This window comes from Barbatula barbatula (assembly GCF_947034865.1).
Source record: "Barbatula barbatula genome assembly, chromosome: 12".
Classification (NCBI taxonomy): domain Eukaryota; kingdom Metazoa; phylum Chordata; class Actinopteri; order Cypriniformes; family Nemacheilidae; genus Barbatula; species Barbatula barbatula.
This window is the reverse complement of record NC_136775.1, coordinates 16,758,093-16,773,747: the sequence shown is the minus strand read 5'-3', so window position 1 is coordinate 16,773,747 and position 15,655 is coordinate 16,758,093. Positions and strand designations below refer to the sequence as shown.

Sequence of the window (15,655 nt, the reverse complement as noted above, 5' to 3'; positions counted from 1 at the left end):
TCTTTGTAATTCGCTTTGGATAAAAGCGTCTGCTAAATGACTTAATGTAAATAATTTTGTCGATACATTTGGTTAAAAAATTAACATTTATTTAGTGCAGGAGAGGCTTGCCTCTGCTGTCTCCAGCAACCCGTGAACTCACTCAGGCAGGAACATTGCATCGAATCAATGCAATGTTCCTGCAATGGTCGGTTATCCAGATCCTTCTGCGTATGGAATCATGGAATTTAAAATGATCTGTTTAAAAAACAATTATGCTCTTATGCATTATTACCAACATGTCATCATTACACTGTATACACAAAATGAATTCAACATAGTAGGCTTTCTCATGTTTTCCTGCATTGGTTTCTCTCTGATAACCTTTACTCTGTTTGCTCTGTTTTCAGGTGTCTTTCTTCTTGTTCATCATCTTTGTGGTTTACACCATGCTTCCCTTCTCCATGCGGGACGCCATCATAGCCAGCGTACTCACGGCGTCTTCTCATACAGTCGTCCTCAGTGTCTGTCTCTCTTCTGCGACCAACCACGTGGAGCCCCTGGTATGGCAGGTCAGTTTATCTCCGGCTGTCTTTCTGTGCGTCTGCCAAGAGCTGTGAGATTCACCCTGTGCACCAAATGTTGACGTGTGCCTTCTCTGCTGAGTAGGACCAATGCCAGTAGCTTTGTCGTTGTGTGTGTTGAATAATAAAAGGAATACTTTTATTTTTGATGCATTGAGTTGATATACTATGTTTGATGGCTTTGAATGTGAGGTATTTCACATCTAAAGGCCTGTTCACACAAATGCCAAAAAACACCAACAAATTCTAAACTATCATTGACATTAATCCAACAAAAGTGTGAGGATAGTAATTAGTCAAATTACATCTCTCTATAATGGTCCTCATGTAGTCATTTCTAGATTCCATAAATCCAAATTCATTTCTGTTTCCCCATCGGTTAATCTTGGGATAGTCAAATTTGCAATAAGAGCAGGTCAGAGGTGTCGCCCGTATCCAGTTCGTTTCAATCTCTTCTTATTCCCCTTGTCATAAACCGCATTATCATGTGAAATGTGATATCCCATTTCATTTTCCATGGGATTGCTTGTTTAGAAAACCCAGGAAGCTTACTAGCTCCTGTCCAAAAGCTCTGCATAGCAAACAAGCTAAAATGACCTTTCAGTAAAAGGCAATTTCTGTAAGGACATTCGGTAATTCCATGTATTGTAAATTGTGTTAAAGGTCAAACTTCATATGAACAGTTACACAGAACGTAATTATAGAAAGGGACGTTTTTTTTCATTTCCTGTTTCTTTTTTGCATTTACGATGTACATTTACATTTACATTTAGTCATTTAGCAGACGCTTTTATCCAAAGCGACTTACAGATGAGGAAACATTGGAAGCAATTATAACAACATAGGCAACGAAAATACATAAGTGCATCAAACTAGTCCATTAAAGCCTAGCACAGTATAAAAGCTAAGAATAGTGAGGTTAGTAATGTGTTTTTTTTTTTTTTTTTTTTTTAAGAAGGAAAGGGAAGAGAATTAGGAAAAACTCAATCAGCAACGTGTTGACGGAAGAGATGCGTTTTTATGCGTTTTTTAAAGATGGCAACCGAGTCTGCTGATCTTGTAGCAGCTGGTAGATCATTCCACCAATGTGGAACAGATCCAGTGAAGGTACGGGAGAGTGACTTTTTTCCTTTTTGGGATGGTACCACTAGTCGTTGTTCCTTTGCAGACCGCAGTGATCTGGCAGGAACATAGATCTGCATTAGCGAGTGGAGATACGATGGTGCAGATCCGGTGTTGGTCTTGTAGGCCAGGAGCAAAGCCTTGAACTTTATGCGGGCGGCAACAGGGAGCCAGTGTAACCTGATGAAGAGCGGAGTTACATGCGCTCTCTTCGGTTCATTGAAGACCACTCTTGCCGCCGCATTCTGGATCATCTGGAGAGGTTTGATTGTGCAAGCAGGAAGTCCAGCCAGAAGCGCATTGCAATAATCCAGTTTGGACAGGACAAGAGCCTGGACTAGGACTTGCGTAGAGTGCTCCGATAGGAATGGTCTAATTTTCCTAATGTTGTAGAGGATGAATCTACAGGACCGGGTGGTGCTGGCAACATGACTTGTGAGGTTAAGCCGATCATCGATTACCACTCCCAGGTTTCTGGCTGTGCTGGACGGTGTAATCGTTGATGAGCCTAGTTGAATGGCAAGGTTGTGGTGAATCTTTGGGTTGCCCGGGATCACAAGCAGTTCCGTTTTTGCAAGGTTTAGCTGCAGGTGATGATCCTTCATCCAAAGCGAGATGTCACTAAGGCATGCCGCGATGCGAGCAGCGACCGTCGGATCGTCCGGTTGAAATGACAAGTAGAGTTGTGTGTCGTCCGCATAGCAGTGATAGGAGAAGCCATGCTTCTGAATGACCGAGCTGAGGGATGTCATGTAAATGGAGAAGAGTAGCGGTCCAAGCACTGAGCCCTGTGGCACCCCCGTGTTGAGCTGTTGGGACGCGGAGACCTCATCTCTCCAGGATACTCTGAATGACCTACCCGAGAGGTAGGACTCAAACCATTGCAACGCCATTCCAGAGACACCCATAGCACTGAGAGAAGCCAGGAGGATGTGATGATTGACAGTGTCAAAGGCAGCAGACAGATCCAGTAGGATGAGCACAGAAGACATGGATGATGCTTTTGCCAGTCTCAGGGCTTCGATGACTGAGAGCAGTGCAGTCTCTGTGGAATGACCGGTCTTGAACCCAGACTGATTGCTGTCCAGGAGGTTGTTTTGCATGAGAAAGGAGGAGAGCTGATTGAACACAACTCGCTCCAGGGCTTTGGCGATGAAGGGAAGAAGGGAGACAGGCCTGTAGTTTTCTAGCAGTGTAGGGTCCAGGGTGGGTTTCTTTAGAAGCGGTGTGATGCGGGCCTCTTTGAAAGCTGTGGGAAATGTCCCAGTGGTGAGCGAAGAGTTGATGATGTGGGTCAGAGCAGGCACAACCGTTGGAGAGATGGCCTGGAGGAGATGGGTGGGGATGGGATCCAGTGGGCAGGTGGTAGGGTGGTTGGAGCCAATGATTTTTGAGACATCAGCTTCAGACAGAGGAGAAAAGGCAGGGAGCATACACGTGTCAGGGATGTGGGCGGGTTCGACAGATGGTGGCGTAGAGAACTGGCTGCTGATGGCAGTAGTTTTCTTTACGAAGAACGATGCAAAATCAGCAGCTGTTAACTCCGATGAAGGTGCGGGAGCAGGCGGACAGAGGAGAGCAGAGAAGGTTTTGAAGAGCGTTCGAGAGTCCGGAGAGTTGCAGATCCTAGAGTGGTAGTAATCTGTTTTTGCAGAGGTGACATCTACAGAGAAAGAAGAGAGAAGAGATTGGTAGAGAGAGAGGTCTGCAGGGTCTTTTGACTTGCACCATTTTCTCTCAGCTGACCGGAGGCTGGCGCGATGCTCACGCAGTACATCCGATAACCAGGGAGCCGACGGGGATGGACGGGCTGGTCCAGATGCAAGCGGGCATAGGTTGTCCAAGCAGGATGAAAGCGTGGAACACAGAGTGGCTGTGGCATTGTCTGTATTCAAAAGAGAGAGCTCATCAGAGGGGGGGAGTGCAGAGAGGACAGCAGAGGAAAAACAAGAGGGAGGGAGAGACCGCAGGTTGCGCCGGAAGGTGACCATCGGTGAGACATCTGCGATATCCGGAGCAGTGAGGTCGAGGTCAAGGGTGACGAAGAAGTGATCAGACGTGTGCAGCGGGGTGACCTGAGGGTGATGAGTGGAGCAGTATCTTGTGAAGATCAAATCTAGATGGTTTCCAGACTTGTGGGTTGCTGATGTGGAAACCTGCTCGAGGAGAAATGATGCGGTCAGGTTGACGAAGTCAGCAGCCTGTGGCTTTCCAATGTGGATGTTGAAGTCGCCTAGTACCACCAGGGGAGTACCATCCTCAGGGAAGGATGAAAGAAGCACATCCAGCTCCTCCAAGAAATGTCCAAGCTGACCTGGGGGACGATATATAACTACAAAATGACTTTTAACAGGGTGGGTGATAGTAACAGCATGAAACTCGAAGGAGCTGTTGTTACACAAGGGTGTTAGCTGATTGAATTTCCAGTCTTTGGGGATGAGTAGACCGGTGCCTCCACCCCTTCCTGTGATGCGAGGGCTGTGGGAGAAAGTGTGGTTATGGGAGAGGGCAGCGGGAGTGGCAGAGTCCTCTGGTTTGATCCATGTTTCTGTAAGTGCTACAATGGAAAGACCAGAATGTTTAACGAAAGCTGTAATGAAATCAGCTTTGTTCACAGCAGATTGGCAGTTCCACAATCCTATAGGGAAAGTAGAAGGGGCAGTTGCTAGCAGTGATACATTGTGAAGATTATTAGCATTGCGTCGCCTTCGGCATGCGGCAGATGATTTACGTGTTGTGATAACAGAAAGGATTTTAAAACACATATTTAAGAGAAGCAGAAAGAAAATAGGGAGAAACATTAAAGATAACAATAAAGGAATAAGTGTTAGTGCAAACAGTAAGACAAAAAGTGCAGGGGTTGATACAAAACAGCAAAATAATAATACAAAAGAAGTGCAATACTCAAGTGCCGTGTCGGTGTCCCGGGCTCAGTGGAGTCGCGCGCAGGTAGAGTCGATGTCTTTACTCTCTTCGGTCTTCACGCGATGAGGGCTGCACGCGACCGCTGCCGCGGTGGGTAGACGCTTTTTAAATACGCGTCTAATTACGTAAATTCAACAGGCCCAGCCCTCAGATAACACGCGCACACAAAGCAAACAAATTAAACTAGCCCAATAACGAACGAAGGACCGATACTACCCGCGGTTTCACCACGTGACAGAGCGGAAGTAAATACAAAGCGATTTCTCAGTTTAACACAGTAATAAAACTCAACAAGACACAATTTAAATACACTTACACTTACACAGTTCTGTACGCTTCTGCTGCTAAATTGCTTCTCCTGATGTGACTGCAGAATGCAGCATCTACTGCGTATTTCATCATTTCACAAGCCTTCTCGATTTCTTTCTCACTCTTTCATGCAGCGACTTTAAACCCGAATAAATCTTGAAAACAGAGGACCTCTGTTCAAACTGTTTAAAGGTCCAGTATGTGAAATTTAGCGGCATCTAGCAGTGAGGTTGTGAATTGCAACCAACATATCACTACCTCCCTGTCGAAGCACTACGGTGGCTGACACAGAACTAAGTTATTGTCACGTTCTCGCGTCTTTGCCGAAGGTTTTTTTACGAAACGCGCTCTAATTTGTCCGTTTAGGGCTACTTTAGAAACAACATGACGCATTCCATGCAAGGGGACCCGTGGTGTAGGTAGATAGAAAAAGCTCATTCTAAGGTAATAAAAACATAAATCTTCATTATGCAAGGTCTTTATACATCTCTTAACACATAGTTATGTATGTATATGATATTGCATTTCTCTCAATAGATCCTCCAAAAAATCACAAACTGCACCTTTAAAGCATTTTAAGCCTTTTTTCGATAATATTAATGGAAGGATGCTGTAGTCTTGTAGTGAGATTTGCCATTTTCTGCAATGGGAGTGAACACTCGTGACTCTGTCCAGCTCTGTGAGGTGTTATCATAGCAACTGTGAAGGAACAGATTTGTGCCCTTTCAGGCGCCAGGGTGGGACGGCTCTCACACAGGACTGTGCCAGAGTCTCAGCAGCTTGTGTTGTCTTTGCTCATCTCATCTACTGCACCCAATGACGTTTTTAGGTGAACTCGATAATTGCAATAGCAAGTAGCTCATTACTTTACTTTGTGCTGGATGGAACGAAATTCTTATCAGCGCTCAGAAATATTGTAAGTACAGAATTGCATGTGTGGATAGAAGTTGTAGAAATTCGAAATAAAACATAATGAACACATATGGGCATCATAGCTGGTCAGATCACCTGTCAATCAATCTCTTGGCAAAGAGCTTGTCAGAATATAATGTGTTATTATTATAGCTCAGAATAAGAAAGCATTGGCAGATGACATCTCCACGACTTGAAATGTTCTCAAAGCGTAAAGTGTTGATTCTGTTAAATATTTTTCAGTAACATGATTTTGTGTGAATTTGTTCGTGATCTGCCCCAGTGATGCTCGGGTTAAGATGATTGAATCTAATCTCAGTGTCATTGGCAGAACAGCGGGGTTACATTTCATTATGGCTCAGCATTTCGCCATGGGGCTCTCACCAATAGCAACTTATGTACTTTGGCGGGCAATGAGGGCAGTGAAGGCACAGGTTTAAACGGGTGCTGGATGAGAGGACAGCAATACAATCCAAAAGACGAATGGGCTGATGTAATCGTGACTGAACGGACACTATATCACACTGATTTGATTTAACTACATGTAATCTCTTGACCCGCTACGGTTTTCTTTCTCGATTTCTTTCGCTTACTCGTTGGCTCTCGCACTTGCACACATAAACTCATACACGTAAAGCCATGAAGAACAGTGTTTTTTCTATGGTCAGGCCTCGAAACCGATGTGATGTTTTTCGAACTTAAAGGGGAGGTCATTTATTCAGTATTAACTTACTTGTTCCATTCCCGGTTTAATACGCAGCGACGACTTTGTGAACGCTGTGGTTCTGGGACACTATAACAGCATCATTTTTGTTTGAGCAGTTCTGTCACCTTGACGAATCGGTGGAACGAATTACATACATTTGTGATGGTACTGTCAGTTTGTGAAGCGTGTTTGACAGCAGTCATTATCTAGATCTAGTCGTTGAAAGAGAAACTACACACTTTGCTTTTAAAAGGAAAATGAAATATCTTTTATAGTATCACATCTCGGATGTTTGATACAATATTTGACTTGCAAGCTTTTTATCCACTTTAAAAATGACATGCATGCGTAGTATCAGCTCTCGGTTCAGTGTGCACTGGTGATCTGAAAGCAAAAATAGTCAAATCGTCACAACGTCAACAGTCTTAATCAAAACAATAAACATGATCATGTTATTTCAGCCATACTCATCTCTTAAAAGTAATTTATATTTAAAATAAATTATTTATCCCTGCATATAAATATAATATTTTAAATCCGCTGAATTTGTAATCTTTAATCAAAAACGTTAATCTCCTGCCACCCTCGAAACTTCCGGTCATGAGAAATTGTGCGAGGGCGGGGCTCCAATGACTGGCTATTTGCATTTACATTTACATTTATGCATATGGCAGAAGCTTTTATCAAGAGCGATTTTACATTGCTTTATACTATACTATACATTTTCTGTTTCTAAGTATGTGCAAACCTCTGGGATCGAAGCCACAACCTTGGCCTTGCTAGTGCCATGCTGTAAACTGAGCTATAGGAAACGTGCGTTCAAATCTTTCAAATTTCAACGATCCAATCCGTTCTCAGTGAATTAATCAAGTCCCGCCCCACAGTTTTATTCTCAGAAGTTGTTTCACTTGAGTATACATCACGATGCGTAAAAAATCCAATCGCTGCTTCAGTTTCATGCCGGAAGCTCAATCACATGTTCATTTATTTTTATATAAAAATGTCTTTGATATAAAAGATACGACTTGCAATGATTCATGACCTGAATTGACACTAGCTCAAATGTCCTCCTAAATGGAATAAAATGTAAAAATAAAAGTACATGCAGAATGGGTTGGTGGTCAAAGCTTTTTTATGCCCTCCATGAAAAACATGACGGGGATACATACAGTCTGTGTGTTCAAGACACCCTGTTTACTGTATATTGAGGGTATATTTAAACAGCCGGTCATAGCATTGACACTAGCAACAGTGTTGTGTTGTGCTATAAGTGATCACACCAGACAGTACCGACTGACATGGGCGTAGCTAGCCCCTTTTTAGGGGTGCTTCAGCACCCCTAAGAAGAAGCTCAACACCCCTAAAACTTGGAGTAAGAAATGTTGTCATTCTAAAAAAAATCGTCTTTTACAAGGTTAAATATTGTCCAAAACATACTCCGTAGTTTTTGGTTTAAAATGTATGTGTTAAGGATGAAAATGAAACATCCCCGCTTAGTAAATGGTGTCATCCTCTTCTCTTCTTCTACTTCTCCTCTGTACCTGCACCGCTCAGCGCGAGACACACACGGAGTGAGAACACGTTATGTAGTGTTGTGAATCAACTAAGTTGCTCCAAAGCTGTTTCACACTTCTTTCCTTTTACATAGAGTTGTTCCGATTGCGAAACCATATCGGGGAGTACTGGAGTCAGTATCCTGAATCACCTTGGTACACCTATAACAAGTGTTTATTTTCAGACTATTTTAGTCCAGCGGGTCGCCGCCGCTGTGGAGTAGCACAGGACATGGGTGACTCGTCCATGGTTATAAACGGAGAGAAGTAGCACCGGTTAATATGTTCTTCCGCAAGACGCATTCAGTTCTGTTTATTAACTGCTAGCGCGTGAAACAAAAACAACTAAACTGCTTACGTGTGTCTCTGTTGTTAAAGTTTATGGTTCATTTGATACTCATTTTAACAGTCTGGAGTCACGTAAACATGACGTCACGTGCGTCTTTTCTGGTCAGTTGTCATGGAAACATGAAGCCCTGGCGTTTGGACCAGAGTGTCAGAGGAAGTGATTCTTTCTGAAGCGCAAGAGTGATGCTGGTACAGTTCAGATTCGTGTTCCCTTCACTGAAAGTCTTTTAGTGCCTTGCGTCGGCTCCATACATGGCTCAGGAGGACAACAGGCCAAAGCAGACTCCAGCACCTAGCTGTGATGTCTATTGAGAAGAAGTTGCTTGAAATAATTGAACCCCATAATTGAACCCTCATTGACAGGTTTGCCAGCCTCAAAGTGCGGCGACATAGATTAACTCTCCCAAAGTAGAGCAAATATGGGGATTCAGGGGAAGTACTTTAAAGATTTCCCTGTATTTCTTTTTTATATCTTTACTTTCTTAGTATTTTCAAGACCTCTGTAAATTATCTGGATATTTTGGACTTTACCTTCTTTTCTTAATTTTTTTTATTTATTGATGACTTATATTGGTTTATGAAAGTTCAGACTGGCGTGCGACCAGATATGTTAGAAATGGCCATTTGTAAATAATTTACAGAAGGTGAATTACATTTTGTTGTCCAAGTACCTGTTACATTGTTCAATGACAATAAAGATCTAATCTAACCAATCTGATGACGGTCAGGAAAAGCTGTGTGAAGAAGGTTTGGTGTTTGTTACAGGGGGCTGTCTGTGTGAACTCTCACAATTAAGCTGGTGTCCTGAAAAGGTCTCAAACCTTGTTTGCATGTGTTAGCGACCACTCATTCAGTATTTTAGGTTTAGTTAGTTAAAACGGCTCCGTTCTAACGTTCTTACTTTAAAGGGATTGCCATGCAAGGAGCTCAAAAAAGGTGTCAAAAATATTTTTGGAGTTGGTTGAATCAATGTTAAAATGATTAAGTTATTTTTCAATAGACACATTTTGTTTTTGTGTGAAAAGAGGGTGGGTGGTGGCAGTGGGGCTCATCGGGTGCTCAGCACCCCTAAAGCTCTGACCCTAAAATCGCCCCTGTCGACTGACTACTTCACTTGCCCTGTAACGGTACCATAAACCTACAGTTCCATTGGCAATACTTTATGTAAAAGTAATTATATTATGCAAATGTAATGCCGGCAGCAATAATTAGTTCCTTGGCCACCGAAGTCCTTCAATGCTGGTAATCCGCTTACCTACGGTAGTAGTCATTGACAGCTGTTCACCACCCCTGACAAAAAAAAGGATTAGACAAGCATGTTTAAACTTATACTTTGTATTTTTATTTTTGAATTAGATCTGCTACCACTGTGTCTGTCTGTCCGTCTGTGCAATTCATATACAATAGTGTACAGTCACTTTGGTTCAGCCTGATAGCTAAGCTTACCTTTCGTGACTCCTCGATTCGGACCTGTTAACAGGAATCGGTTTTGTCACTTGCAGATGATATTGTAAGATCCTTTAGTCTTAGAAGGGATTTTGCAGACTTTGCTCAAATCTACCAAAATGAACTTCCATTTATTCATTCTTCCAGGTTGAGGGATGGCTGGAGCACGTGCGCACACATTGAGCGAGCACAGAAATACTACATAATACGTCCAACTCGTTTTTTGACAAGTTGAGTTAAAACATGTTTAGCATGAGAAGACATCACGTTTAACAACAGAATGCATGACACACCTTTGCACCACCCCTTTATTTTACGCCGATAGTTATTTTATTGTGCATTAGCAGTTTTATTTCAAAAGTATGTTGCTCATTGGTTCTGAAATGTACGGACAAACCATGGGTCACAGAAGGGGAGGGATGTTGATCTGTATTGGCTGGGGAAGGGCATCACCACGTGTCTCAACCAATGAGAGCATTTGGGGTTGTGAGCATCTACAATATTTACACATATTTGCTGTTACACTGGTTTATCTTGGTGGCGTCCCAGATAGCACAGGTACGTCTGTAAGATGTCTGCTAAAGATCTGGAGATCTGGAAGACTTTGGTGTAAAAACATCTGATAAACGTCTAAGATAAGGCAGTTTTACATGCATTCTAAATCATGAACATTTTACAGACATCTGACAGTAAACGTTTCAGAGACGTATTGCAGATGAGCAAATAATAAAGAAAGACGTCTTGCAGATGTAAATGCAGATGTTAAATAGACGTTACCAAGAGGTCTGTATTCTATCGGAGATATCTGTCATCATTTGAACTCTTGTTCCACTTGTTTACAGTACGTTTGTCGTCTAGATTTTTACATTGCTTAAAATTGTGCACGTCTGTGGAAAGGGGAAGGAAGAGAGAGCAGGTGCTAATGAGCCTCAGGCAGAAATCCATGCGCTTTCAGGATTAAACACAATCTGGTCATGTGCGCTTCGATTTCAAAAGAGGAAAGATTGCTTTAGTGTGCTGTGACCTCAGAGCCGTTGATTGATTTTGTTTGGAAGGTATTAGGAAAGCTTTAGGATGTAACAGTGTGTTTGATGGGTAAGATTAGGAGTTACCAAAAAGTGTTGTAATACCTGAGAAGTCCCTCGGTAGTCGATAATAAAACTCATATTTGATCATAAAAATTACAAATTTTTTTGAGAAAATAATTCCATGCTGTTTAATAGCTTGAATGTAACTACACCATGCTTCATTTAGCATATGCAGAAGCATGAATATGCAAACTAGTCTCCGCCTCCACTCCGGCTCACCAGCTCTGACTTCGAGATCCAATCGATCACCTTTGTGACATGAGTGGGTACAACATGCTTGTGACGTGGAGGACAGGGCCGGTTTTAAACTGCTTTTCTTTGATGAACTACTGTTTTAAAGAGGAAACACTGTTGATTTTTATTTGTTTATTTGGATCCCCATTTGCCACTACCTAGGTATCGTTCTGAGAAGTACAAGTCGTCTTATTTCCTCTATACAATGTGCCATTAAATAATCCTATAAAGATATTTTAAATCTCATTTTACTTATAAAAAATTATAAAATAAGTAATATCTGATAGTAAATCATTCCATATTTTCATTCCTCTATACATTACAGTTTGTTGCCTTGCATTGGTTTTTTAAGCAGGAAGTAACAAACATGCCTGGTTTTAAAATGATGACCAGTACTACTATATATGACAATACAGGACATTATGAATTCTAGACACAGAAATATTTCTAACAAAACAAAGGAGGGACATAATCATCCTATCCTTCACCAATGACCAACCTTAAGTTTTATTCATTCCATTTATATTAGCCCTTCTATTTCAATTTAACTCTATATGCATGTGTCTCTCCATGCGGCACAAGTTGTGCAGTTTAAAGTTAAACGTGTCTCTCCGTGCGGCACAAGTGGCACAAGTTGCGCAGTTTTTAAGTCCGAGGTGTTTTGCAAGCATCTCTTTAAGCCAGACAGTTTTTCAGTTGAAAGGGAAGGGGGGTTTTAAATTACAAAATTAAAGATTATATTAGTAAAATCCAATTTGTGGTGTTTGCACTTTTCAAAGTACATAATAGGCTAAATACCCTGATTTGGGGGTTTATTTAGGTCAGAGGTGGGAAGTAACTAAGTACATTTACTTGAGTACTCTTTTTGAATATCTGTACTATACTTATGGAGTATTTTTTCTGCATAATATTTCCTGTAGTTCGCTACATTTGAATGACAAATATCTCACTTTTTTGGGAGAGACTATTCTTGGCTGCTTCTAATAAAACACATCTGAATCAACTCAGCCTTGGTGTGTTAATTGGGGAGACATTCAAAACATTATGAGAGGATGCAAGTGAGTTCAGTAAGGCTGGGTGATATGGCAAAAAATATCACCCAGCCAAGGTTTTTTCACAAAAAAAAGATTTACGAATAAAATAGATTTTTCTGTATGAGGTGCTGCAGTAAGTTGGTGCAGCAGCAGACTTCAAACACACTTTGCAGCAGGGGGTTGTTTGTTCTGTGTCTGATGCCGCAAATCCAAACTAATTCCAAATTACGGATGACACTGTGCTTTTCTTGGCAGGGCATGAATTTCATTTTTGTACTGGGGGGAATTCCCCCCTTACGTTATTAGCAATGGGGATTTAAAGATTTTGGGAGCGAATACATTTTGACACATCCATTTCAATTTAAACAACACATTTTTTAATAAAATGTTATTAATAGTAAACCTTTAAAGGTGCAGTTTCTAACAATGTTGCTGTAAATTATCCAAAAATCACTATGGCCAGTGTTTCCAGCAAATCATGAGGTGTTTTTAACAGTGACACGGGGTTGTGCAGTTGCTGTCAATGCCGTTTCAGTGCCGCGTTACCCTTTGTTACTGCCTTTACTGACGTAGAAACCGCATGACAAAAGTAGTGTTTGCCCGAAAAACAAGCTAGTTGCTTGCTAGACGCTAGTCACTTATTTATGGACCACAATTACATGCACCATTAATAACATTTTATTAATTTACCTTGTCTGCTAACATGATTTCTCGTTCCTATTGATTGATGGTGGAGTTGAAGACAACAGGTCTCATCATTCCACACTCCTTCTCATCAGTCTACGTCGTTGTATTTGTTTATTTTTACAAACTACAGCTTTAACACAATAAAAATGACAAAATTTGACATTTTAAAACAATAAATTATTCGTTTAGTTTGTTGGTATTATGAGCTTATTTATAAAGATTGCAAAATTAAAAAAAATCTAATAACTAGACATTATTAATAATTTATTACATTTTATTACAGCACATGAGCACTGTGAGGTCATAAAAATGCAACAGTTGTGACCTTTAGTAACAGCTGCTGCTTGTCATTTTAATTTAGTTAAAATATAAATATAGCGTCTCACCCACAGACAGATAGAGACGCATATTGTGTTGGATCAATTCTGAAAAGTTGCAATAAAAATATTTTCTTTTCACTAATAATTTAAAAAATTGCATTTACATTTATTCATTCACCAAACACTGCACCTTATGATGTCACTTATCACCAACTTTTATATGGTAAATTGTTTTCAAATATTGATGCAACTTTCCAGAAACAAAAAAGAAAAATGTTGACACTGTTAGTGTTAATAAGCTTGAACACGTACATTTCACTCTCACAAATAGAAGTTCAGCAGATATGATAACAACAGCTTTCTTTAATGCTATATGCATTCTTCTGGCTGGGGCGTAAATTCCACTGACGGCATACCCCCCGCACTTTTCAAAATCCTGTTCGTGTCCCCTCCACTTTCAAATGTGTTTGTTATGATTTTTAACCACATGCCATCACCGCCACGGAGAAGTAGGACCGAGCAGTCTGCCTGTGTCGATGGGCTGTCACGTGCGCACTCTAAAAATAGCTCAATGAAAGGTTGTTTTCAATCACGTGGACGGCAGCAAGTGATTTTCTCCATAGGAATTCACTATGATAAACTCAAACTACTTATGTTTAACAACCTGAACAACGACCAGGTAAGCCAAAATTTCTGTCAAACCTTACTTGTAATAAACACTCGCTTCTGTTAAAAGAACGAGACCTTATTATACAGATAAAGTAAAAAGATTCTTTCCTAAAATCCATTATAAGGAAAAAGCTTAACGTACCGAAACAACACCCACGGAAAACCAAACTAAATACATTTTGTTTATCACCGATATCAAACATATACATGATAAACATGACGTTATGTGGTTTCATTAAAATAAACAAGCTTAACGCAAGACTATTGTTATCCCCGGAATAAGTGCTTGTTCTTTTAACAGTAGCTAGTGTTTATTACAACAAAGATTTAATAGAAATTTGGTTTTGCGTAGTCGTTGTTCCGGTAGGCCATGTTAAGCTGTTTTCTTACAATCTCATTCTTTTAACAACAGCTAGTGTTTATGACAAGGCTCGACAGAAATGTGGGCATCCCCGGTTGTTGTTTATGTACGATAAACGTTTTAGAAAGTCATCCGGCTCGTCTCCTCCCGACCGCAGACTCAGGTTTACAACAATTTTTTTCTCCTTTTCACAGTACACAAAGCTACGTTTTTTTTATGGATAGAAAGAGTAGAACAGAGATAGCGGTCAGAACTAATCGGTCAGGTGATGACAGAAGAGATGTGTTTTTAGCCGATTCTTAAAGATGGCTACAGAATCTGCTGATATTGTAGCAGCGGGCAGATCATTCCACAAATATGGAAAGTAATAATTATACTACTAATATGAAATAACACTTTGTCAACATGTCATACAAGCTCTCCGTGTGTTTATTTCTTCTGTCGAAAACAAATTGAGGCTTATGAGGAAAGCTTTCCAGGGTTCTTCTCCATATAATGCACTTCAACGGGGGCAGATGGTTGAGGTCCAAATTTCAGCGCAGCTTCAAAAGGCTCTCAACGACAACAGCCGATAAATAAGGGTGTTGTCATGCATATCGATTAGTCATTTTCCAAGAAAACCAAAAACGATATACTTTTTAAACATGAATACACGGCTTTAGTTTGTTTTCGACAGAAGAAAGACATGGGCTTGCATGACATTGTGGGTGAGTGAATTATCATGAAAGTTTAATTTTAAAGTTAACAATTACTGTAAAATAGGTTTGATTGTATAGATTGTAGAGTATTGTGGTTCATTTAAAATGACGATTGTAGAAAGCTCACTGTGGCTTTTCCCTGAATATATCTTCCGAGGTGGCTTTACGGCTTAACTTCAGATAATCCTTTTGTTTATCAGTATGATTCTCCATTGTGGATTCATTTCTGATTCCAAACGCATATAAACACAAGGAATCCTTTAGGACATTCAGGACATTTAGATTGTCTAAATATAAGCCATTTCTCTTCATTGTCAACACATAATTGTGTTGCATTTTTACAATACTTGTTAATATTTTTCAGCGTTGTCCTGGGGGGCGTTTATGATTTATGTGTAACACCTAGAAGTTGCTTTGTAAAGCATCTATTTTAGTGACGTCAGCTTCACAGGTGCAAAATCGCAGTATAAACACATACACTTCTTTTTAAACATAGCTGAAACCTCAACTGGAATCACATTGTCATGTATTAATACAAACATATTCTCCACCCATCAGTCAGGAGGCAGAATCCCTGCTATGGAAATCCCACTCGTGTCATAAATCTGAATAATACGAAGCTTTGCCGCCTCTCTGACAGAAACGAATCATCTGTGATTTCATCCTAGACAGCTGATGAC

At 40.7% G+C, this 15,655-nt stretch overlaps 1 protein-coding gene across 2 annotated transcripts in view; it reads left to right on the top strand.

Moving 5' to 3' along the window:
* The window catches only part of adcy2a (adenylate cyclase 2a), a gene marked incomplete at its 5' end in the record, with an annotated part of 95,200 nt that overhangs the window by 43,683 nt on the left and 35,862 nt on the right, over nt 1–15,655 (top strand). The window contains one exon of one of the 2 annotated variants that reach the window (XM_079470160.1): nt 390–551. In XM_079470160.1, the coding sequence (XP_079326286.1) occupies nt 390–551 (162 nt within the window). Of the gene's footprint in view, nt 1–389; nt 552–13,823; nt 13,927–15,655 lie in introns of those variants that run through there. The other variant, XM_079470161.1, reaches the window with a different exon arrangement.